At 43.9% G+C, this 26,000-nt stretch overlaps 1 protein-coding gene across 1 annotated transcript in view; it reads left to right on the forward strand.

The window, feature by feature from the left end:
• The window catches only part of LOC129696734 (coiled-coil domain-containing protein 102A-like), a 466,367-nt gene that overhangs the window by 152,076 nt on the left and 288,291 nt on the right, over window positions 1–26,000 (forward strand). Inside the window, exon 5 of the mRNA XM_055634868.1 lies at window positions 1,264–1,380. Coding sequence (XP_055490843.1) covers window positions 1,264–1,380 — 117 coding nt within the window. The remainder of the gene's footprint in view (window positions 1–1,263; window positions 1,381–26,000) is intronic.

Raw genomic sequence — 26,000 nt, forward strand, 5'->3', positions numbered from 1 at the left:
CCTAGTGAGACCACACCTGGAGTATTGTGTGCAGTTTTGGTTCCCTAAATCGTGGAAGGATATTCTTGCTATTGAGGGAGTGCAGCGTAGGTTTACATGGTTAATTCCCTGGATGGCGGGACTGTCATATGCTGAGAGAATGGAGCAGTTGGGCTTGTATACTCTGGAGTTTAGAAGGATGAGAGGGGATCTTATTGAAACATATAAGATTATTAAGGGTTTGAATATGCTAGAGGCAGGAAACATGTTCCCGGTGTTGGGGGAGTCCAGAACCAGGGGACACAGTTTAAGAATAAAGGGTAAGCCATTTAGAAAGCAGAGATGAGGAAACACTTTTTCTCACAGAGAGTCTGTGGAATTCTCTGCCTCAGATGGCGGGGAAGGCCGGTTCTCTGGATACTTTCAAGAGAGAGCTAGATAGGGCTCTTAAATATAGCGGAGTCAGGGGATATGGGGAGAAGGCAGGAACGGGGTACTGATTGGGGATGATCAGCCATGATCACATTGAATGGCGGTGCTGGCTCGAAGGGCTGAATGGCCTACTCTTGCACCTATTGTCTATTGTCTATTTTCATTTATAACTTGTAATAAAGCAACAAATAGTTCTAAGGTTAAGGGTTAAAAATCAAATGATATTTATATTCATTCAGATCCTTTTATCTCGGCCAATGATATAATCCATTTCCAGTCAAATCATGTCTGGAGGCATGCTCTGTTTCTCTAATCGTCTGGGAGCTTTTGGCTCTGTCCCGTGAATTGTCTAAGGGTCTGAGGTTAATCCAAGAGTAGCCAATATCTGCAGCTGGCATAGGAAAGGGAAGTTACGTATTTTATGTTCATCAAAACTGTAGATTGGATCTTGACGTTCCAAAGAGTGGTGTCTTGATTAATACCACTACACCATTGAGCTGTCATGTTCGGTTCACCTTCATTTCTAAGCGTGGTTGTTTTAATGCTGAGATTTGGTTTTAATATACATAATCTGGTTAATTTAGTGCACTTCACTAATTCAAAGTGAATTATGAAAATATTCTAATGATCTACAATTTTGATAAGAATTATGAAACTATACTTTGCAAGAATAAGTTGAATATTTTGCATAATTGTGTAGATAGAAAAATCGATGTGAATGCAGGAAGTAATCTGTGATTGCATTGGGGAATTGGATGATAACTGTTCAGAATGTTCTCCTACAGAATGTAATTAATTGAGCTAAACCTAGGTGACTGCATTAAAGAATACCTTGTTCATTCTGCTGCTTAGTTGACCCTCCTCCGTGATGCGCATCAGAATGAGCTTGGAAGAATCTCTGAAGATCTGGAAGATGAAGTTGGAGCAAGATCTAATATGGACAGGAAATTGGCTGATCTTCGTGCTGAGGTAGAATAAAACCTGTTTTAACCACTTGGTTTGATATTTAACAGTACTTAGTAATGGACCAAGATTTCTTTTTTCAAAAATCTTTTGTCCGCACACGTCGTTAACCTGCAAGACTTGATTTTCTACTGTTGTGATTCGGAGTTAAAAATGGTTGTATTCATGAATTCCTATGTCGAGTCTTATAATGGAAACTACTCATTTAAATATTTTATGTAGATATAGATCTTCCCATCATTGGTGGGATTATAATGCCTCAATTCTGTGATCATAGATATTCAGTCTGTATTTTGAAGATGTTTGGTTTTATTCATCTTTTTTTTCTATGTGCTGAGATTCAATTACCTCGATTGAGTAATCCCACTTTATTGTTCTTAACTCCCGGAAGCCAGGTGACCAGCTATTAGAGACCTAATTCACTGGAGTTTAGAAGGATGAGGGGATATCTTATAGAAACATATAAAATTATAAAAGGACTGGACAAGCTGGATGCAGGAAAATTGTTCCCAATGTTGGGCGAGTCCAGAACCAGGAGCCACAGTCTTAGAATAAAAGGGAGGTCATTTAAGACTGAGGTGAGAAAAAAACTTTTTCACCCAGAGAGGTTTGAATTTATGGAATTCCCTGCCACAGAGGGCAGTGGAGGCCAAATCACTGGATGGATTTAAGAGAGAGTTCAGATAGAGCTCTAGGGGCTAGTGGAGTCAAGGGATATGGGGAGAAGGCAGGCACGGGTTATTGATAGGGGATGATCAGCCATGATCACAATGAATGGCGGTGCTGGCTCGAAGGGCCAAATGGCCTCCTCCTGCACCTATTTTCTATGTTTCTAACCTGCCCACTTTTTATTTCCACTGAAAACAACTTCAATCAACCGACAGGACGGTTGAGTTTGAATGAGGACCTTTATGGATTTGTATGTTAGGTTGCAAATAAAGTACATACAATTTGTAAGGTAAATGGAAGTCTAAACAAATAGCAATTGTAGAGCAAAAAAAAAATAGATTACAGGTTCTTAGAACTGGGGAGATATTTTGGAATCAATTTGGATTAAAATAAATGATGACAGGCCAAGAAACTTTAATAAGAAATCGGGAAAAGCTCAGAGGTGCTTGGAGCAGTAATAGCTATTGGAATAATGATACTTATTGAAAGCCCATGTATTTTAGATGTGAAATAAACTCTGACATCCTTGATGTTTTTAATCTAATTTATTGATTTAGTAGTTTTAAAGAATGTTTACAGCAATTATTTTTGTCAATCAGGTGTTTCAGAAATGCCAATTAAACATACAAAGACAAGACCAAACATTAAAAAAAATAATGTTAGTTAATTTTATTTGCTCTTTGCTCCAATTTATTTGGTTGTTGAATTCATTAACCTATCTTCAATTTGAGTATTCAGATATGGGAATCCAGAATGTATTAATATCAATTTATTTATTTAATTCTATTGGAGAGAAAAAAATACTTTCAAACAATAGGCTATTCTGAAACAAATTGAAGAAATAAATAGAGCATTATTTGTCCATAATTGGCATTTATTTAAATTTCCCTTCAGAGTTTCTTGATTGCTATCGACCTATAATAAACTTTCTGCGGAATTGCAATTGAACACTATAAAGAGCAAATCAGAATTAAAATCCATTTGGATATGATATTAGTCATCCTCATTAAAATACAAACCCGTTATGATGGTTATGGTACCAAATCATGATTACTGTCTCATAAAATGTCTCTTTGGAAATATCTCTTTGGTACCAATGGGTAGTCAAGCAACCAGAGAGCATTTCAATAATCACTATCACTAATTTAGACAACTTTCACCTATCTTTTCCAATTTAGAATTGGGGCAAGCTCTGAACAATTTATCCAGCTCCTTTTGCTTAATTCAAAATCATGTAAATATTAGCTCACCTCATGGTCATTAACTTTGTGGTTAAAAAGTAAATTCTGACATTTAAATTTATATCATGAGCGTGTTCAAGCACGAGGAATGGTGTAATGTTTTACATCCGTCCACCCTAATGGTTTAGTGGATATAAATATTTCATTTCTAACTTTCCACTGAGCTGTTTTAGCAGTGGTCTCCTTTTCATCTTTGTGTTGTCCTTCGTTTGTGAACTAGTTATTTACATAGAAACATAGAAAATAGGTGCAGGAGTAGGCCATTCGGCCCTTCGAGCCTGCACCACCATTCAATATGATCATGGCTGATCATCCAACTCAGTATCCTGTACCTGCCTTCTCTCCATACCCCCTGATCCCTTTAGCCACAAGGGCCACATCTAACTCCCACTTAAATATAGCCAATGAACTGGCCTCAACTACCTTCTGTGACAGAGAATTCCAAAGATTCACCACTCCCTGTGTGAAAAATGTTTTTCTCATCTCGGTCCTAAAAGATTTCCCCCTTATCCTTAAACTGTGTGTGACCCCTAGTTCTGGACTTCCCCAACATCGGGAATAATCTTCCTGCATCTAGCCTGTCCAACCCCTTAAGAATGTTGTAAGTTTCTATAAGATCCCCCCTCAATCTTTACAGATGCTTCTTTTATTCTGTGACACTTATTGGTAGTTTGGGCTTGTTGTCACTGAAGGAAGCTGGTGACCTGAAAGAGGTAGGTAAAAATATAAGAGCTAAACATAAAGAGATATAACCTTCCTGTGTAAGGGGTGTCAAAAATAAGAGGTAACAGCTTAAGGTGCGAGATAGGACTTTTAAAGTGGATTTGAGTTGTGAGTTTCTTTTACCCATTATATCCCATTCGTTAAGCTGAGTGGGGCAAGAGTTAACACAAACCTGAGGGACAACATTTTCACTTGGAGGGTGTTGCGTGTATGGAACGTGCTGCCGGAGGAAGTAGATGAGGCAGGTACTATATCTGTAATGTACTGCCAGAGTATGTGATGGAGGCAGATACAATCATTATATTTAAATGGAATGTAGATAAGTACTTGAATAGTCAAGGCATAGAATGGTATGGACCCAATGTGGGAAAAAGAGATATGTGTAGATCAACAAAATAATCAGTATGGATGAGGGGACCTAAAGAGCCTGCTTCCATGCTGTACGTCCGTATGAAACTTAATGATATACACACACAGCTGGAAACACCATAGCCCCAAAATGATCCATGCTAAAGAATAGCTGCTACCCTTGGTTATAATCTCTCAATATATCCAAATGTTGGGAACATAGCCGGGTATGGGACTGCTATATTCATTGCACCTGTCATCTCTGTTTTGTCAGTTTTCCACCTTACTATGGGTTTAGCCACTGCTATGATTCATTGGGATTGAGAGTCAGGGGAAAACAACTAGCAGCCAGAACTTGTGACTTGTAACTTGTTACCCTTATCTGCATTCTGGAGAGAGGATCACTGGGGTTTGGCTTAGAGGAGGCCATGCGTGCCTTACAGGTTGTTTACCTCACAACCCTGAATGACCAGTTCCTAAGGAGGTTCAAATAATTGGGCCACATCTTGTTGATGCCGGTTCAACACCTGCAACCGTCATTCACCGCCCTCTTCTTCCATGCTGGATGCAACCATTACATCAATGGTCTGATACGGAAGGGAATCCATGAAGCTTAATGCTAGCTAATCTTATCGGAAACAAGCAGCAGCCACAATGTGGAATTAACTTACAGATTTGGCCTTTAAATCTGTCAATAATTCCAGGGCAGTGTCATTAGAAACATAGAAACATAGAAATTAGGTGCAGGAGTAGGCCATTCGGCCCTTCGAGCCTGCACCGCCATTCAATATGATCATGGCTGATCATCCAACTCAGTATCCCGTACCTGCCTTCTCTCCATACCCCCTGATTCCCTTAGCCACAAGGGCCACATCTAACTCCCTCTTAAATATAGCCAATGAACTGGCCTCAACTACCCTCTGTGGCAGAGAGTTAGAGAGATTCACCACTCTCTGTGTGAAAATTTAATCAGTTAAGTCCCTCTTATTCAAACGACAAAGTTTAAAGGAGATGAGACCAAGTGGGACCCGTTGGATCCTGTCCCTGAATGAGGGAGGGCGCACAGCATCACAGAGGAGGGTTGCTCCCCAAAAGCAATATTCCAACACTCACCCATAGGTCCCAATACCTGAGGGTGGGGTTGGGGGGGGGGGGGGGGGGTAGAGAGGGAGGGGGGACAGAGAGGGAGGAGGGGGGGACAGAGGGAGGAGGTGGGGGAGATAGAGTGGGAGCGGGAAGGGGGTAGGGAGGGAGGGGGGAGGGGGAGGGGGAGGGAGGGGGGGTAGAGACCTTATTTTTCCTCATTTCCTTCATTTCCTCCTCCCATTCCCTGCCCCAGGACCTACCCAGGTCGTAGAGCAGCACCAAGGCCGGGAACTCGGCCTGGTTCTCGTACGCGACCCGGCCCTGGTTCTAGACTCAGGCTCGTCCTTGGTCCCAGCGGCGGCTTCCTCATCGGCCCCAGTCACGACCGTATCCCAAGCCCCGGGCGGGGCTCCCACTCCAGCTCCAGCACCAGGCTCGGTTCCAGCCAGGGCCCGCGGCTCCACCCTCGCCACCAGAAGTCGGGCGTCGGGTGCCGGCAGCCGCTGCACGAGCGATGGAGCAGCCCTCCCTCCCTCCCGGAGCGTCCCATCCTGCCTTGCGAGTCCATTGTGATGTCACTCAGGGTATTTTCTGAAATGCGTGAGTTTTCCGGCTGTTTTTAAAACTTGAAAGGATTAAAGAATTTGGAAATATAGGTGGGAATGTGACGGGAAGATGTTTATCGCCTTGAGCGGGAAAAATGTGAGTAGAATGTGTGAAAATGGGAAAGCTGTGGCCTAGCGTTTGTAAGGAAATGAGAATCAAGCACATTGTGCCCAGATCACTCTCTCACACACACACACACGCACACGCGCACACACACACGCACACGCACACGCACACACACACACACACACACACACACACACACACACACACACACACACACACACACACACACACACACACACACACACACACACACACACACACACACAGTTTTAGTTATATAGATGTGCTGGGCACGTTATTTACTCAGAGAGTGGTAGGGGCCTGGAACGCATTGCCAGGGGTGGTGATGGATATAGATACAATAGTGACATTTAAGAGGGTTTTAGATAGGCACATGGATGGAAGTACAGAGAATAGAGGGATATGGATCATGTACAGGCAGATGAGATCAGTTTAACATGGCATCAGGTTTGGTGAAAACATTATGGGCTGAAGGGCCCATTCTTGTGATATACTATTCTAAGTTCTAAAGTGTTGGAGTAACTTAGCTGGTCAGGCAGCATCTGATTCCATCTGCAGATCCATGCGTCTCCAAACACACCCCATTGCCAGATGGTGGCAGGTACTTGCAGCATATTGGAGCAGCACTGGGTATCTGCTCAACTTGGTCAATACACATCACCAAAGTGAACAAAATCGTCAACTTCTTGCTTTAGAGCCTTTTCAGGGCATTGCCAGAGATATCTTCTTATTCTCTGGGGTCCCTTGGGATAGTGGATGACTTGTTCCCACCCAGGTGCTGTGAATTCTGAGGTGACTGATGAGGGCAGTAGCAGACTCTTTCACGGAAAGTTGCACCTCACGGATGGGGCAAATGGATGGGTTTTTTTTGCAAGGTGATGCTCTCCTTCTGTCGTTTACGCAGGGCTTTTGTGAGTTCTCGATGCACACCTTCGCAGGAGGCACATGCAGGATCTTGCAGTCGTTTGCCTATTTTATTTTTTTATTGATTAAAAGCATTGTACATACATCTTATTCATTATATGCAACATAATACATTTCGTGTACAACTTCTCTTTTTTTAAAAACTTTAAGCTGTAATAGAAAAGGAGAAAAGAGAGAAAAGAGAAGAATAAGGATAGTGGTGAAGTGTAATCCGCAGTAATTGCCGTTAAATGAATGATGAGTTGAGTATAGGAGCAGGGAGGTTCTACTGCAGTTGTACAGGGTCTTGGTGAGACCACACCTGGAGTATTGCGTACAGTTTTGGTCTCCAAATCTGAGGAAGGACATTATTGCCATAGAGGGAGTGGCAGCTCGGTTCCACCAGACTGATTCCTGGGATGTCAGGACTGTCTTATGAAGAAAGACTGGATAGACTTGGTTTATACTCTCTAGAATTTAGAAGATTGAGAGGGGATCTTATAGAAACTTACAAAATTCTTAAGGGGTTGGACAGGCTAGATGCAGGAACATTGCTCCCGATGTTAGGGAAGTCCAGGACAAGGGGTCACAGCTTAAGGATAAAGGGGAAATCCTTTAAAACCGAGATGAGAAGAACTTTTTTCACGCAGAGAGTGGTGAATCTCTGGAACTCTCTGCCACAGAGGGTAGTTGAGGCTAGTTCATTGGCTATATTTAAGAGGGAGTTAGATGTGGCCCTTGTGGCTAAGGGGATCAGGGGGTATGGAGAGAAGGCAGGTACGGGATACTGAGTTGGATGATCAGCCATGATCATATTGAATGGCGGTGCAGGCTCGAAGGGAAGAATGGCCTACTCCTGCACCTAATTTCTATGTTTCTATGTTTCTATGATGTTTAAATAAACTGCGTGCTTGAGAATGTGAGAAGAGGAAGAAAAAAAGGAAAGAAAAAAGAAAACAGGCCCCAAAGAAAAGAGGGCCTTAGAAAGGGAAAGGAGATAAGTAAAAAATCCAAAGAAGGTAAAGCTAAACAACAAAGAAAGGGAATGTGCCTAATTCATAACGATTCACACCCATCAACTAATTCTAAAACAATATCTTTCTAGGGTTATGCTGTACCATATTATTTGTAATAAATCAATAAAATGTGACCATATTCTTAAGAATTGTTCTTGTTTTCCTGCTAGAACAAGTCTCATTTCCTCAAGATGTAGTATTTCCGACATATTTGTGATCCACATTTTAAACGTTGGGATAGGATAGGAGCGTTTTTCCAGAATTTAAGTATGTTTTTTTGCCGATATCAAACCATAGTTTAGGATACCTTTGAAATATAGTTAGTTTGGAACAGTCTTCCCTTGCTCGGAAAAGAATCAATTCTGTTTGGGTCCAGTCTTCATTTAAATATTTTTGAAAAGCTTTCAAAAATGTCCTTTTACTAAAATTCTGAAGTGTTGCACAGGAAATGAATGAGTGTGCTATTGTTGCATCTTTAACCGAATCACTTATCATAGATGGGAGAGAGATTTGGAAATATTTTATTTAGTTTTGTTTTTGAGTAATATAATCTGTGTACAATTTGTCATTTGCCTATAAGTGAATCACATAGGCGACTGATATCTTATTGCAAGCTACATTAATTTAGCTATAAATGAGGTGAATCAGAATGAATGGGTGCCCTGGTTTGTGGTTCTCTCTACCTTTCCTGTGTATGTCTGACAATCAGGGCATCCAACATACTTGGGGATGTTATTGATGAGAAAAACTTCCACTCCCTCGTGGTCTATAAACACAAGGACTTACATACTAGCCTGGTGGACACGAGCCTGAACAGCACCTTGTGAACCGTCACTGGGTGGCTTCAACCTACTCTAGTCGAGCAGCTCCCTATATGTGCAGGCATTCCGCCTGCAGGGATCTGAAGGCAAGCAGCAACTCTGGCACTATCTCGCCGTGCCATGGACCCAGATCATCTCCTCCATCCGTCTATCAGCAGAGAGCAGAGGCCACCCCGACTGAAGTCCCCTTTGCTCCACATGGAAAACAACTCATAGCATTCATCCAGCCAACTGAGACAAAAGCACACTGGGTAGCCACCAAGTGGCCACAGGAGTGGAAGGCAACCTCATCTCCATTACACAGCTACATCTCTTCATCAGATAAAAACTGTCCAGGGTCTGACCTCCGCAGAGGAGCATGGGTGAAGCTTCGTACTGGAGTTGGGCGTTTCAATGCCAGCGTGTGGCGATGGGGGCTCCGCCAGAGCCCAGCCTGTGAATGCGGAGCAGAACAATAGACAGCCAACCATGTCATCTCTGGGTGCCCGCTCTACCACCCACCAAATGGAGCTCAGGGCCAGGCAGACATTAACGCAGAGACAACAACCTGGCTGCTCAACACCCGGCTTGAGGTCTAACTATTCCTTTGGTTTATGTTTCATTCGAAAGAAGAAGAATTCATGGAGATATTTTTGCGTATGGGTCAATATTTATCTCTCTGTCATTGTTCCTAAAACGGAGTCTGTCATCATTATGATATCTCTATATTTGGAGACCCTTTTCGCATCAGTTGATGGCCATAATTCCTACATTACCACATTGTTGGTGTATTTTTGTAAGACAAACCTGACCAAGACTTACATAATTAATGGTGGGGCCCTGGGGAGTGTTATAGAACGTAGAGGCTCAGGGGTGAGACAAAGACATAGGTGTCAGTGACGAAGGTGCCAGTCAGAGCACTGTGTGCAGGAGTTGGAGCATTATGTCACATCTGGACAAGATGTTGGTGAGGCCACACTCTGAGTACTATGTACAGTTTTGATTGCCCTGCTATAGAAAGGATGCCATCATTGATCATTGAAGCATGCGAGGATTGGCCTTGCACTCAACACACAAGGTAAAGGTCCTCCTCCAACCTTCTCCTGATGGTCTCCAACAACAACATTTAATGGCATGGTTTGCATTCTTTACTCGTTCAACATCATCCCAGATTCTGAAGAAGGGTTTCGGCCCGAAACGTTGCCTATTTCCTTCGCTCCATAGATGCTGCTGCACCTGCTGAGTTTCTCCAGCATTTTTGTGTACCTTCGATTTTCCAGCATCTGCAGTTCCTTCTTAAACAATATTCTGTTTCAGGTTCTGTTTCTGAAAAAAATTATAAGAGGACAAGCGTTAGGTTTAAGAAAGAACTGCAGATGCTGGAAAAATCAAAGGTAGACGAAAATGCTGGAGAAACTCAGCGGGTGAGGCAGCATCTATGGAGTGAAGGAATAGGTGACATTTCAGATCGAGAACCTTCGTCAGACTAGGTTTAGGTTTATTTTTGTCAAGTAGACTGAGGTAGAGTGAAAATCTATGTTTTGCATACTGTCCAATCCAATCAGATAATACTACACATAAATACAGTTACGCCGAACTCAAGTTTAAGCTCAAACTCACCCTAGGTAGAACATAGAGAAAAATACAGCGCAGAATATTATAGCACATTATAGTGGCTCAATATTATAGAGACAAATTTCAATGTCCATAATGGCGTAGGGGTTAATTGGACTGTACCCTTGCTTATGAAAGCATCATTCAGAAGCCTGGTAACTGAGGGGAAGAAGCTGTTCCTGAGTTTGGTGGTACCAGATTATCATCTAAATGGTGTCAAGTTGGGAAAAGGGGAAGTACAACGGGATCTGGGGGTCCTTGTTCATCAGTCAATGAAAGTAAGCATGCAGGTACAGCAGGCAGTGAAGAAAGCGAATGGCATGTTGGCCTTCATAACAAGAGGAGTTGAGTATAGGAGCAAAGAGGTCCTTCTAAAGTTGTACAGGGCCATAGTGAGACCACACCTGGAGTATTGTGTGCAGTTTTGGTCCCCTAATTTGAGGGACATTCTTGTTATTGAGGGAGTGCAGCGTAGGTTTAATTCCGGGATGGCGGGACTGTCATATGCTGAGAGGATGGAATGGCTGGGCTTGTATGCTCTGGAATTTAGAAGGAGGAGAGGGGATCTTATTGAAACATAGAAGATTATTAAGGGTTTGGACACGCTAGAGGCAGGAAACATGTTCCCGATGTTGGGGGAGTCCAGAACCAGGGGCCACAGTTTAAGAATAAGGGGTTTAGCCATTTAGAACAGAGATGAGGAAACACTTTTTCACACAGCGAGTTGTGAGTCTGTGGAATTCTCTGCCTCGGAGGGCATTGGAGGCTGGTTCTCTGGATACTTTCAAGAGAGAGCTTGATAGGGATCTTAAAAATAGCGGAGTCAGGGGATATGGGGAGAAGGCAGGAACGGGGTACTGATTGTGGATGATCAGCCATGATCACATTAAAATGCGGTTCTGGCTCGAAGGGCCGAATGGCCTACTGCTGCATCTATTGTCTATTGTACCCGCTTTCAAGATTTTCTAGATTCACCCGATGGGAACAGGGAGAAGGAGGATTGACCGGGATGGGAAAGGTCTTCGATTATGTTAACTACTATCCCGAGGCAATGTTAAGTGTAGATGTGAAGTGTAGTTTCCATGAAAACTGTAAAACATCCCAACCGGCTACTGGGAATGCATGGCCATGAAGAGCAGAGAAGGAATAAAGATAACCTCACGTCTGTGCATCAGGAGCTCACAGGAGCTGGAGTCTAGGAATGTATTTGGGTAGGGTAGTTGAGGCCAGTTCATTGGCTATATTTAAGAAGGAGTTAGATGTGGCCCTTGTGGCTAAGGGGATCAGGGGGTATGGAGAGAAGGCAGGTACGGGATACTGAGTTGGACGATCAGCCATGATCATATTGAATGGCGGTGCAGGCTTGAAGGGCCGAATGGCCTACTCCTGCACCTAATTTCTATGTTTCTATGTTTCTATGTATTACGTGAGATTAGGATAACTGTAATCCATTTCCTTTTTGATGAATGTTGAACCAACATTTCCCGCCCGGATCGTACAGGAGAGATGCTTTTATTTGTTCTGGGAGGACATTTTAAAGGTAATTTTAGATAATTATCCTGTACCTATTTACATTATCTCCAGGCCAACTGATCCATTTTCACTAAGCATCACTAATGCACCTTGATTCATCACCATTTTACTCTTGCCTTCCACCCAATCACAGATGCAACTTCTGCAGATGAATCACCTTTTATATTCTATTCCTTCCACCCACCAGGCTCTGTACCTTAAATTTTGTTCCATCTGCAGCTTTCCCCGGGTCTGATGATAGGTTATTAATCTATAATGTTAATTTATTGGCTGTCATCACATTCGCTTCAAGGTTTCAAGATCAGTTTATTGTCACATGTGCCAGTTACAGTGAATTGTGAGTTACCACACAGCCATCCTAAGTAAAACACAACAACACACACAACCACATAGAAGTCAACGTAAACATCCACCCCAAGTGGACTCCACATTCCTCACTGTGATGGGAGGCAATACAGTCCAATCTTCCTGACCTATGGAATATTTGTCTGTTTTTAATTATACCATTTTTGGTTTTACATCGCAGCATATTTTCTCTTTTTACGCATGGAAGTTAAAGTTGCAGCTGATTTAATCATCATTCATCCCTTTAGGCACAGCATGTTTTAAAAACCTGCGATTGGGAAAGGTTTTCAATTTTTGATGTGATTTTTACCGAGAGCAAAACAACGATTATATAGAAGAACAAACAGCACAGTAGGTCTTGCTAAAGGCTAACTTCAAAAATAATATCAGAATAATTGCATTAAAATGCCAGACAGATAACTGCTTCTTACAGCGCTTTAAAGTCTGCTCAAACTGTCAATAAACCTTGGAATTTTTTAGGAGTTGAAATCTGCAAGTACAAATGAGGAAGAATTTCTAGCCAATTTGCTAAAATAAAGAAACTCGCATATGTTTCTTCATAGTTTTAAAACAACTTAATTAAAAATAGATTCCTGACGGAGGTTAACTTTTAAGTAAAAATGTTTTTTTTAGGAGTATTTCATTTTCATCTGTAAGAATAAAATATACCAGGTTACCATGTGTAAATATATCAAATAATATTTTTTAATAAATCAGAGAATATTGACTGGGCATAGTGGCACTGTGGCAAAGTATCAGAAGCACACATCAGCTCTAAGGCCAACAATAGAGTGATTAACTGGGCTGGTTGTTACAAACATGGGAATGGAGATATGATTTGAATTTCAGGTGTTACCTCCACTAGCACAAATATGCAAAGATTTTGGCTATTATTGTATTTTTTATTTGGTTTGGTGCAACTGAGTTAATCACAAATGTTACATCATAAATAGCATCTTTTTTTTCGCAAGATGTGCTGCTTTGTGAATATTCTTTGTGATTTTTCGATGAACATTAATGAAGATCAATAGTTACATGTATTATAAATGTCATCTATCTCCTTGTGGCCATTAAATCCCACATGTCCTGCAGGTTATATAAATTACTCATCACATAAAGAAAACATAATTCAAAGAATGAAGAAGTGTATTTGCTGTGGTTGCATAATCAAACTTTCTCAGATTACATTTTTGTAGTTCATTTTTATTTATAAAACTAGACTAAGTGGGACCCATAGGGTCCCATGTTCACATGGGAGGGCTGGTCCGCCAACGCAATATTTCACCTCTCCACCAATTCCAATATTGGTGGCCAGTGGGGGGGGGGGGGGCTTTCTGGAGCGCTAGTATGGGTGTTGTGGGCCGAAGGGACTGGTTTCCAGAGGGCTGGTATGGACATTGTGGGCCAAATGGATTGTTGGGCTGGCAGCTCAGTCACTCAGGGCTGGTAGCTCAGATACTTAGGGCTGGTGGGCTGGCAGCTCAGTCACTCAGGGCTGGTGGGCTGGCAGCGCGGTCATGGCTATTCCTTGAAATTGCATTTCAAGCATAGTGCAAGGCAACCAAATTCAGTTTCATGACATTTCTAGCAGAGTGCAAGCCACCAAATTCAGTTTCATAGCATTTCAAGCAGAGTGCAGGCCACCAAATTCAGTTTCATATCATTTCAAGCAGAGTGCAGGCCACCAAATTGTCAAACAACTCATTACATTGTCATTAAGGGCTAACAAATCATGAAGGGCTAACAATACATTGCAGACTCACAGTTCAGTTGATTCACAGCTTGGAATCACAATTGTGGACTCAACCTCGCGATCTTCCCGACTGACTGACTCGCGTCCCGGCATCCGTGGTTTTATAGTCCTGCCCCCCGTTACCTTCATCGTGGTGATTGACAGACGAGAGGTCCAATTAGCTGATCTCAAGATTTTTTTAAACACTCATTACTTTTTTATATTTCATCGATAGGAAAAATCCTCGGGGCTGCCTCAGCGGAGGAGGACTGTGAGTAAGATGGCCAAAAATCATAGCGATTTATGGTAGCGTTTTTTTCTAAAACCAATATACAGCGCAGGCAGGAAGTGGTCAAAATGAGACTTTTAATTGTATAGATGAGCTGTTTAAAACAGACTGCATGTACGTGAGGAATTAGTTCATTCCACTGTGGAATTAGTGGGAACTACACTTCATATGTGAATCATCAGTGATATATTACTCAGATTTTCTGCTTGATTCTGTTATTCCCTTGACATTTAGTTTAGCGCCATCTGAACTCAGTAATTACTGAAGTATTTTAGTACCTACAGGATGCTGAATTTCACAGGAACTTTACTCTCTCATTTATGACAACTCATCTTTCATGTTCACCTAAATACATCCATTAACTTGTTTGTGTGAAAAATAAATCTAGGTAGATAATTATAACAGTACCATGCTAAACAGAAATCATGATAAAAAGACTAAGTGTAAGAATGGTTAAATGATGTTGAGATGGTCAATAATTTATCCACAAATAATTATTTGATTCTCAAACTTGGGAAATTGCTATTTAAAATGCTTGTAGAATAGAATTGAATAGAATGCCTTTTATTGTCTTTCAAACAGCTTGGTTTGAACGAAATTGCATTTTCTACAATCTTAACATTACAAAAAAAAAAACAAGACCCACACTGAACACAATTTACACAAACATCCACCACAGTGAATCTCCAACACCTCCTCACTGTGATGGCAGGCAAACATAGAAATATAGAAACATAGAAATTAGGTGCAGGAGTAGGCCATTCAGCCCTTCGAGCCTGCACCGCCATTCAATATGATCATGGCTGATCATCCAACTCAGTATCCCGTACCTGCCTTCTCTCCATACCCCCTGATCCCCTTAGCCACAAGGGCCACATCTAACCCCCTCTTAAATATAGCCAATGAACTGGCCTCAACTACCCTCTGTGGCAGAGAGTTCCAGAGATTCACCCCTCTCTGTGTGAAAAAGGTTCTTCTCATCTCAGTTTTAAAGGATTTCCCCCTTATCCTTAAGCTGTGACCCCCTTGTCCTGGACTTCCCTAACATCGGGAACAATCTTCCTGCATCTAGCCTGTCCAACCCCTTAAGAATTTTGTAAGTTTCTATAAGATCCCCTCTCAATCTCCTAAATTCTAGAGAGTATAAACCAAGTCTATCCAGTCTTTCTTCATAAGACAGTCCTGACATCCCAGGAATCAGTCTGGTGAACCGTCTCTGCACTCCCTCTATGGCAATAATGTCCTTCCTCAGATTTGGAGACCAAAACTGTACGCAATACTCCAGGTGTGGTCTCACCAAGACCCTGTACAACTGCAGTAGAACCTCCCTGCTCCTATACTCAAATCCTTTTGCAATGAAAGCTAACATACCATTCGCTTTCTTTACTGCCTGCTGCACCTGCATGCCTACCTTCAATGACTGGTGTACCATGACACCCAGGTCTCGCTGCATCTCCCCCTTTCCCAATCGGCCACCATTTAGATAATAGTCTGCTTTCCCGTTTTTGCCACCAAAATGGATAACCTCACATTTATACACATTATACTGCATCTGCCAAACATTTGCCCACTCACCCAGCCTATCCAAGTCACCTTGCAGTCTCCTAGCATCCTCCTCACAGCTAACACTGCCCCCCAGCTTAGTGTCATCCGCCAACTTGGAGATATTGCCTTCAATTCCCTCATCCAGATCATTAATATATATTGTAAATAGCTGGGGTCCCAGCACTGAGCATTGCGGTACCCCACTAGTCATTGCCTGCCTTTGTGAAAAGGACCCATTTACTCCTACTCTTTGCATCCTGTTTGCCAGCCAGTTCTCTATCCACATCAATACTGAACCCCCCATGCCGTGTGCTTTAAGTTTGTATACTAATCTCTTATGTGGGACCTTGTCGAAAGCCTTCTGGAAGTCCAGATACACCACATCCACTGGTTCTCCCCTATCCACGCTTCTAGTTACATCCTCGAAAAATTCTATAAGATTCGTCAGACATGATTTATCTTTCGTAAATCCATGCTGACTTTGTCCAATGATTTCACCACTTTCCAAATGTGCTGCTATCCCATCTTTAATAACTGACTCTAGCAGTTTCCCCACTACTGATGTTAGACTAACTGGCCTGTAATTCCCCATTTTCTCTCTCCCTCCCTTCTTAAAAAGTGGGGTTACGTTTGCTACCCGCCAATCTTCAGGAACTACTCCAGAATCTAAAGACTTTTGAAAGATTATTACTAATGCATCCACTATTTCTGGAGCTACTTCCTTAAGTACTCTGGGATGCAGCCTATCTGGCCCTGGGGATTTATCGGCCTTTAATCCATTCAATTTACCCAACACCACTTCCCGGCTAACCTGGATTTCACTCAATTCCTCCAACTCCTTTGACCCGCGGTCCCCTGCTATTTCCAGCAAATTATTTATGTCTTCCGAACCAAAGTAGTTATTCAATTGGTCCGCCATATCCTTGTTCCCCATGATCAACTCACCTGTTTCTGACTGCAAGGGACCTACATTTGTTTTAACCAATCTCTCTCTTTTCACATATCTATAAAAACTTTTGCAGTCAGTTTTTATGTTCCCTGCCAGTTTTCTTTCATGATCTATTTTCCCTTTCCTAATTAAGCCCTTTGTCCTCCTCTGCTGGTCTTTGAATTTCTCCCAGTCCTCCGGTATGCTGCTTTTTCTGGCTAATTTGTACGCATCATCCTTCGCTTTGATACTATCCCTGATTTCCCTTGTTATCCATGGATGTACTACCTTCCCTGATTTATTCTTTTGCCAATTTTTGTAGTTCATCCATGCAGTCTTTAAATGTCTTCCATTGCATATCCACCGTCAACCCTTTTAGAATTAATTGCCAGTCAATCTTGGCCAATTCACGTTTCATACCCTCAAAGTTACCTTTCTTTAAGTTCAGAACCATTGTAGAGTTTATTCAGTGCGCAAAGGTCTTATCTCTTCCCTTTGTTCATCTCCTGCGGTCCAGCAGTCCAACTGCAGCGTTGAGGTGACTGGGGCTCCCGATGTTAAAGCCCCCCGCGGGCGATGGTAAGTCCCCTGGCCATTTAAGCCACGCCGGGCGATGTTAGGCCCCGCTCCAAGTCATTTAACCTCGCGATTCCGGCGGGAGAGGTTGCCGTTGCGGGAGCTCCGAAAAGCGGTCTCCCACCAGGGACCTGCGAGCTCCCGATGTTCCCGTCCACCGGGCCTGCAGCCGGAGCCTCTGAACCTCCGAAGTCGGGTTGCAGCCGCACGCCACCACAGCTCTTCCCGCTCCGAAGTCGGCCAGCTCTGCGATGTCAGATCCGTAGGCTCCGCGACTGGAGCCTTCACGTTGGTTCTGGCCGGAGGCCGCCGCCGGCTCCACGATGTTAGGCCCAACAACACCGGAGACCTGACAGGGAAAAAGTCGGGTTCCCGTACAGGGAAGAGATTAAACAGTTTCCCCCCACCCCCCACAAATACACAACTAAAAAAATAAAACTAGAATCAAAACATTCATTTAACGAGACAAAAAGTTTTTAAAAGACAGACGGACTGCAGTCGAGCCGCTACCGTTAGGCGCCGCCACACCAGAAGTAAAGTTGAGAAAAAGGATTTTGAACTTAAAGCATTTGCCTCAACGTGCTGTTAGAAGGGAAGAAATAACATATGCATACATTAAACCTACAGCTGGCCACAGAATGTCCATGGGATATGGAGTAGCAAATTCCGATTACTAATAATATTATTTGATGTAACACCCTTTTCCTGGGATAGACACAAAATGCTGGAGTAACTTAGTAGGTCAGTCAGCAACCCTCTGTTTCGGGTGGGGACCCTTCTTCAGACTGATTGTAGTAGAGTGGGTGGGGGAAATAACTGGAAGTGAAGAAAAGAACAGGATAAATCAGGACCGGCAACAGATGACATGACACAAGGAAGTTATCTGACTGTTGGCTAGGGAATGGTGTGAGCACAAGAGGGTTACATTGTTGTGAACCATGGAACATTAATAGACCTTTGGTGGAGGAAATGGGAGAAGGAGGGAAAATGGTAGTGGTAGGGAACTGTTTGTAAGACTTACCTAAAATTGGAGAATTCAAAGTTCATGCCGTTGGGATGTAAGCCACCTAAGGGAAATATGAAGTGCAGTTCCTCCAATTTGCAGGTGGCCTCACTCTGGCAATGGAGGAATCCCAGGACAGAAAGGTCAGTATGGGAAGGGGAGTTAAAGTAGTTAGCAAGTGAGAGATCTAGTAGGTCTTTGCAGACCGACCGCAAGGGAATGGATATGTGGCATGTATGCTTGCCATTATTATAGTGGGGGATGCTAGAGAGGCCAGGGCATGAGCAATTGGGTTTGTAGAAAGTCGGGGTGGATTGGATAAAGTTGGGGAAGTCCAGAACAAGGGGTCACAGCTTAAGGATAAGGGGGAAATCTTTTAGGACTGAGATGAGGAAAACTTTTTTCACACAGTGAGCGGTGAATCTCTGGAATTCTCTCCCGCAGAAGGTAGTTGAGGCCAGTTCATTGGCTATATTTAAGAGGGAGTTAGATGTGGCCCTTGTGGCTAAAGGGATCAGGGGGTATGGAGAGAAGGCAGGTACAGGATACTGAGTTGGAAGATCAGCCATGATCATATTGAATGGCGGTGCAGGCTCGAAGGGCCGAATGGCCTACTCCTGCACCTATTTTCTATGTTTCTATGGAGATGTTGTAGTTGAAGAAAAAGGGACAAGAGAGGTTTAGCCGGGAGAGAAAGTGGAAGGGGTCTAGCATGAGTGGCAGGGACTAGGATGGGACTGGATAGGATGAGGATGAGAAGATGGGACGGGAGAAGGCAGCTACCAGGGCAGGAGAAACGAGGGTTGGATTGGGTGAATGGTGCAGATGGGTTGGGTGGTCAGGTTGAGAAAGATGGGTCCGGATGGAAATAATGGGGCAGGAGTAGATGAATGCTCTCCAATTGCTTGAATGGAGCTACAGCATGGTTCATCCTACACCTTCCAGGAGAAAGCAGCGCTCCATTTAAACTCATCTTCCACCTTAAGCACGGCAGTGTGTGCACCCACAAAATGCAATGCATTCCTCACAAGACTGTTTTCAGCAACGCTGTAGGGATGCTGTAAATATGACCATCTTCATGCAAGGTGACAGGTCTGACTCTGGTTGTCCTCAAATGCCTTTTGATAATGACCGTAGAGCTGATCCTAGAATCATCCATCTAGAGACTGAACAGATCGTAGTATCATTTGTCCGTTATCCCTCTTCATTGCTCCTGCCAGTCAGCTATTCTCCAAACCGGCTAATAATTTGCTTTATTTCCATCTACTGCTACTTTATCTATTATCTTTAATGAACTTTAATGAGTGCCCTTTGGAAATTCATAAGAATAATTTGCATGGTCATCTCCCTGTTGACCATTCAAAATGTTCAATCAGGTCCAATCAGCTTCATGCTATCTTTCTGATTGACTAACATTTTTCACAGTGTTTGTAATTATCATATCGCCTTCGAAAACTTACTAATAACAGATATTGGTATTGAAATACCTTTCGGAATAATAGAAAATGGATCTGATTTCTAGTAATTATTGCTGAGATAATATGTTGCTGAACCAGAATTAGATAATTACTAAGAATTTAAGGAGTTAGTGTTGCGGGAAGAAGGTACAGGAGCTTGAACTCTGGAACAGCCAGGTTCAGGAACAGCTCCTTCCCCACAGCCATCAGGCTATTAAACACAACATCGAACAAGCTCTGAACAGTAACCATCTAGTTACTCTAGTATTAAGCACCTGTCCCACTTATGTGTCCTTGGCACGCTAATTATGCGACCTCGTGGTCGCGTTGAGGCACGACGGTCCCTCGAATAACTCAGCGGGACCGGCAGCATCTCCGGAGAGAAGCAATGGGTGATGTTTCGGGTCAAGACTCTTCTTCAGTCTGAAAGAAGGGTCTTGACCCCGAAACGTCATCCACTGCTTCTCTCCAGAGATGCTGCCGGTCCCGCTGAGTTACTCCTGCATTTTGTGTCTATCTTCAATTTTCTTGGCCCCGCTCTGGGCGTAGAAATGGGAGCGGATTCGGATCCGCAACGGCCGTGAGCCCCAGGCCGAGTTCGGCGATCGTTAGCCTGCTTCTGCTGCTGTTGGAGGTGAGACGTTGCGTCACGCCAGGGTCTTGGGCCTGTCCCACTTTGGCCGTCAGTTACGCGACAGGCCGGTGGTGCGCAAAGATTTTGTTCGCTACAAAGATTTCGGAGCCCCACGCGATCTCGCGCACAACTCCATATCCCTCCGCGTTTCTCAGTGGGACCGGCCCCACGTGGCCACACGATGCCCGTGCACCTCAACGCGATGACAAGGTCGGGTAATTTGCGTGCCAAGGACACGTAAGTGGGACAGGCCCTTTACTATTGCACTTGATCTGTTTATTTATTGTGTACATATGTGGTCTATGGTATATAGATACACTGAACTTTTATCTCCTGTTCTGTATTATGTTTACATATTCTCTGGTGCTGCAGCAAGCAAGAATTTCATTGGCCTAGCTGGGACACATGACAATAAAACTCTCTTGACTTGTCTTGACTTGACTTGCAATGCCAAATGCTCCTTCATGTCGAGGGTTTAAGAACGTGCTTGTACTAGGGCAGACCAGTTGATGAAATTTCTGCTTCAGCAAATATGCTTCACCTCAGCAGTATGTGAAAAATGACCAGGTTTCAGCATGACTGATAGAAAAGCCAGCTGATGTAATTACTCTCCATTATGGTTTAACTCTCTGTGTAAACAGGGTTGCTGAAGTAAAAGGGACAGGTATTGAATAATTCTTCAAATTTTGACATTTTTCTTGAAGCAACTTAAAAGATTACTGGTGTGTCCAGCATTTTCTATTGTTTATTGTAAACAGATTCTCTATTTTCTTTACACTTTTACAGGGAAAGAAACCCCTCAAAAATTATTTTTAACCGTATCCTGACTTAGGTTCATTGATATTGATATTGATATTCTTTTAATGACCACACAGCCAGGCTGGTGGAATTTGTTATGCCAATGCAGCACATAAAAAAAAAAAGAATACAAACATGACAATACTAAAGAACTTTAACATGAAAACATCCCCCCCACAATGGTTCCCATTATGAGGGAAGGCACAAAGTCCAGTCCCCGACCCCAGATCCCCCATAGTCGGGCCAATTGAGGCCTCCACAGTTGCCTCTACGGAGGCCCGATTTTCCAGGCCGTTCTTGCCAGGTGATGTTGTTCCGGCGTCGGGAGAGTCCTCTCAGCGGCATGGGAACCCTGGAAACGGCTGCCTCCTTACTCGAGACCGTGGCTTCCGGAGCCGACAAGGCCGCGCCGAATGGAGCTCAACTGGCAATCTCGTCGAGAGATTCCAGGCTCCCGATGGAAAGTTCAGCGCCGCCGCCCGCAGCCGCTCCACAGACCCGCAGCTCCGCAACGGACCCAGCTCACCGCAGTTCCAGCTCAGCGACCCAGGCAAGGCACCGCCCGCCCCGCAATGGCGCTCCAGCGCTGCACGGCCGTCCTCAGACCCGCAGCTCCGCCGATGCCGGTGCCGATGCCAATGCCGAGGTTCTGGGCGGTCCCCTCAGGAAACGCCGCTCCAGGCCCGCTGTTAGGCCGCGAGGACGGGTCGAGAGTGCAGCCCGGAGAAAAGCTGCATCTCCGACCAGGTAGGGACCCTGAAAATTAGTTTCCCCCTTCCCCCCACACATAAAAAAAAAGCTAGACCTCCTAAAACAAAACACTAAACTAACTAAAAATAAGAAAAAAAAAGATGAAAGGACAGGACAGCTGCTGGCTGGGCAACCGTACACAAGACAGCGCCCCCTTAATTTTGGCGGAGAGAATCAATGCTGAAAAATGTTCTCCATTCCACCCACACAGAATGGAACCTCCACGCACAAGACCAATTGACAACCACTTTCAGCTGTGGGCTTCATTTCTGGTGAGGCTGTTTCAGCAGCCTGGCTGGCCGTGGATTTTGTTACAACGAGAGGCGCCGCATGATTGGCAGCCCCGCCAACAGTCTGTCTGTTTTTTCGTCTTTTTTTCCAACATTTTTAGTGTGTGTTAAAAGTCGGTGTAAATGTTCCCCAGTTTGTTTTATGTGGGGGGAGTAAGAGGGGGTCGGGGAGACTTTTGTTCGGTTTCTTATCTTGCCGGAGATGCGGTTGTTTCCCGGGTCACATCTCCGGTCACTCTGTGGCCTACCATCGATGGAGCTGGAGGCCTCCCCGGACTGACTTTGTGCCCTACCACGAGGCATGGTCTTGACATCGCAAGCTCGCAGTCTCTGGAGAGACTAGTCGGGTGCTCCAATGACGCAGAGGCTCGACCAGTCCCGACGCGGGGTCCGATTACCGGCGTGGGGTAGCTGACATCCCCCCCCCCCCCCCCCCCCCCCCGATGCAGGAGCTGATCGCCCTGATGCAGGGGGCCTGACCACCGGATACGGGAGGTGATCGTCCCATCAACAAAAGGCTCGAGGCCCTCGACCACGGGAGAGCAGAGAAGGGAAGGGATTTGAACTTTTTTGCACCTTCCATCACAGTGAGGAATGTGGAGTCACTGGTAGATGTTTATGTTTAAATGTATTTTGTGGTGTTCCGTTGCTTTTTATTTGTATGACTGACTTGGCAAATGAATTGCTAATGAAGTATTATTGTGATCGTGATTGATTGTGATTCCAGCAAGACTCTGAGTCATGACTCAGCCAGATACCCATTTACATATGCCAAATAATTGCAAATGGGGTTTATGCAGCATGTAAAACTATACATTGGGTGTTGGCTACAGATTTTGCAAAAAATTGGGCCTATTTTAAAAAAAAATGTTAGGTCAGGGAACGTTTAATCGTAACGAGAGGATTCATGCAGAATAGCAGTCGTGATCCCATGCGAATGGCTGCTTTTCTGTGCCTGATCTGAAAAGCATTTCTTCATGGTTATGTCCATCCTAATACACTTGATATTATTTAATACTTTATAACAATCACTGCAAGAATTGATCTATTTATTTTGGCAAATGTGTTACACAAATTATACTACGATATTAAATACTAGATCTGCAGCTATTTCTGTACTTGAAAACACTTCAGCATTTTGCAATATCATTAGTAATCGGCCGATAGCTAAAATAAAACAATTACTCCAGTTTGATGACCTCGAAAAGATCATCCACACAATTGTAACCATATAACCATATAACAATTGCAGCACGGAAACAGGCCATCTCGACCCTTCTAGTCCGTGCCGAACACATAATCTCCCCTAGTCCCATATACCTGCGTTTAGACCATAACCCTCCATACCCTTTCCCGTCCATAGATAAAAACGAACCTGCTGGAAGCTCAAACAGCTAAACTCTCTGAGTAAAATTCCCCCAGTTTGAGTCCCTTAATGACCCTCGAAAAGATCCCTACCTCACAAAAGCTTATCTCAACTCCTATCCCTCTCCTTGAATACCTGCAACTCCCTTACACTGGCAAAGAATAAGCCAACTTGTCTTCCCTGTCCCGCCTGCAACTGGTCCAAAACACCTGACTCAATGCACCCTACCCACCCTGACATGAGTTCCACTTTCAGGGAACTGTGCACAGTTATTCCCAGATCCCTCTGTTCACCTGTATTCTTCAATTCCCTACCACCATGTACGTCATTTTTCCCCCAAGATCCTGGCCACTCAGCATTAAACTCCACTGGCATCTTTCAGCCCACTGTGCGGCATAAATCTATCTGACTAAATTACTGCCCCCACCCCACCTACATCAAAACTCTGCTTACCACCACATCCACACAAACACGGACTCTAGGTCACCCCACTCAGAACGACAAACGACTTGGGAATACTGCAACTCCCTTTACTGAACAGCCATCCCGTTCCGCCTGCAACTGGTCCAAAACGCCTGACGGGCACCCGAAAAAGGGACGACATCACCCCGATCCTGGCCTCTCTCCCTGTGCGGCTATGAATAAATTTGCCCCCACCTACATCAAAAGTCTGCTTACCCATCACACCACCTCCAGGCTCCTCAGATCGACCGACTTGGGGTTACTGAACATCCTGCGGTCTAGGCATAAGCTCAGGGGCGACTTTGCAGTTGCAGCTTCTAGACTGTGGAACTGCATCCCTCTTCCCATCAGAACTGCCCCCTCCATCGACTTAAGTCGAGACTTAAAACTCATCTCTACTCTCAAGCCTTTCTTGATGTCCTCTGAGTGAGGGCTATATGTATGTATTTATGTATGTACTTAATCTATGAACCAATGTTGTATAACGTTAGTACCTACACCAATGTAAAGCACTTTGGCCAACGAGAGTTGATTTTTAAATGTGCTATAGAAATAAAAGTGACTTGACTTGACTAAATGAGCCCAGACTTCAGTATGTACATTACATTTCTGTCCAGATTAGGAAAAATAGCCATTGGGAATTGTAGCTGCAACCAAAGCTAACAGTCATCATTCATTCCCACGCATGAGTGTTTCTGTTTTCCAAGCAATCGCTGTACATGAAGATTTTGAGATGTGTCATTTGTAACAGTATAAAGTGTATACGCATGGTTGACCAAATAATGACAGTGGTTTTGTTTTGACCTCGCAGCTAGGACGTCTCAGTTCAAATTCCAGGCTTGTTCTGGCATTTGCCCTGAGTCCTGGCCTGAGGTTTTCAGTCTTCGTAAAAATAATTTTGGAAAAGATTTTGATCACCTTGTTAAATGGAGCAAAAGCAACTTGCATTTACATAGTGCTTTTAAAATACTGAACCATCTCCAGGTGTCAATGTTGGAGCTAACATTTGAAGTGACGTTTCCTCATGGAGACAGTGGAATAACTTCATCCTGATAACCCAAATTAACTGTGCAGAGGTGTTGCAAACACAATTTGACAGCTTTCAAAGAATATTAGGACAACAGACTAATCTTAGCCAGAGATAGGTTTTATTATCCTAAGGAAGGAAAAAAAGGTACAGAAAATCGCAACAGCTGAAGGCTAGTTGCCAGTCATGGAGCAAATAATATCAGAGATACTCAAGAAATCATAATTAGCTGATACTGGATATCATGTAGGACTCAAGAAATAAAGAAGGCGACAAAGCTAATGCCCCTGTCCCACTTAGGAAACCTGAACGGAAACCTCTGGGGACTTTGCGCCCCACCCAAGGTTTCCGTGCGGTTCCCGGAGGTTTTTGTCAGTCTTCTTACCTGTTTCCACTACCTGCAACCTCCAGCAACCACCTGCAACCCCCGGGAACCGCACGGAAACCTTGGGTAGGGCGCAAAGTCTCCAGAGGTTTCTGTTCAGGTTTCCTAAGTGGGACAGGGGCATAAGGAGACATGATTCTTATATCTTGGCCATTTTGAACTGACAAATTTGGGATGAGTGATTACCATTGCAACGATAACAACTGGCTGAACTCGGCTCCCCGCCATACTTTGGTTTTGGTTTAGCACCTCTTGGTTTGGCCATAGGCACTGCCTTGTGACTGTAAACGGCCACTGCAGTCCGTGGTGGGTGAAACTCGCGAGCATTCTTTGATGCCATCTCCATTGTGGTAGCAATCTTGCATGCTTTCTCGAATGTGAGATCTGGAGTGTTCATGAGTTTGCACTGAATT

The sequence above is a fragment of the Leucoraja erinacea genome, chromosome 4, assembly GCF_028641065.1.
Source record: "Leucoraja erinacea ecotype New England chromosome 4, Leri_hhj_1, whole genome shotgun sequence".
In the NCBI taxonomy this organism is placed as follows: domain Eukaryota; kingdom Metazoa; phylum Chordata; class Chondrichthyes; order Rajiformes; family Rajidae; genus Leucoraja; species Leucoraja erinaceus.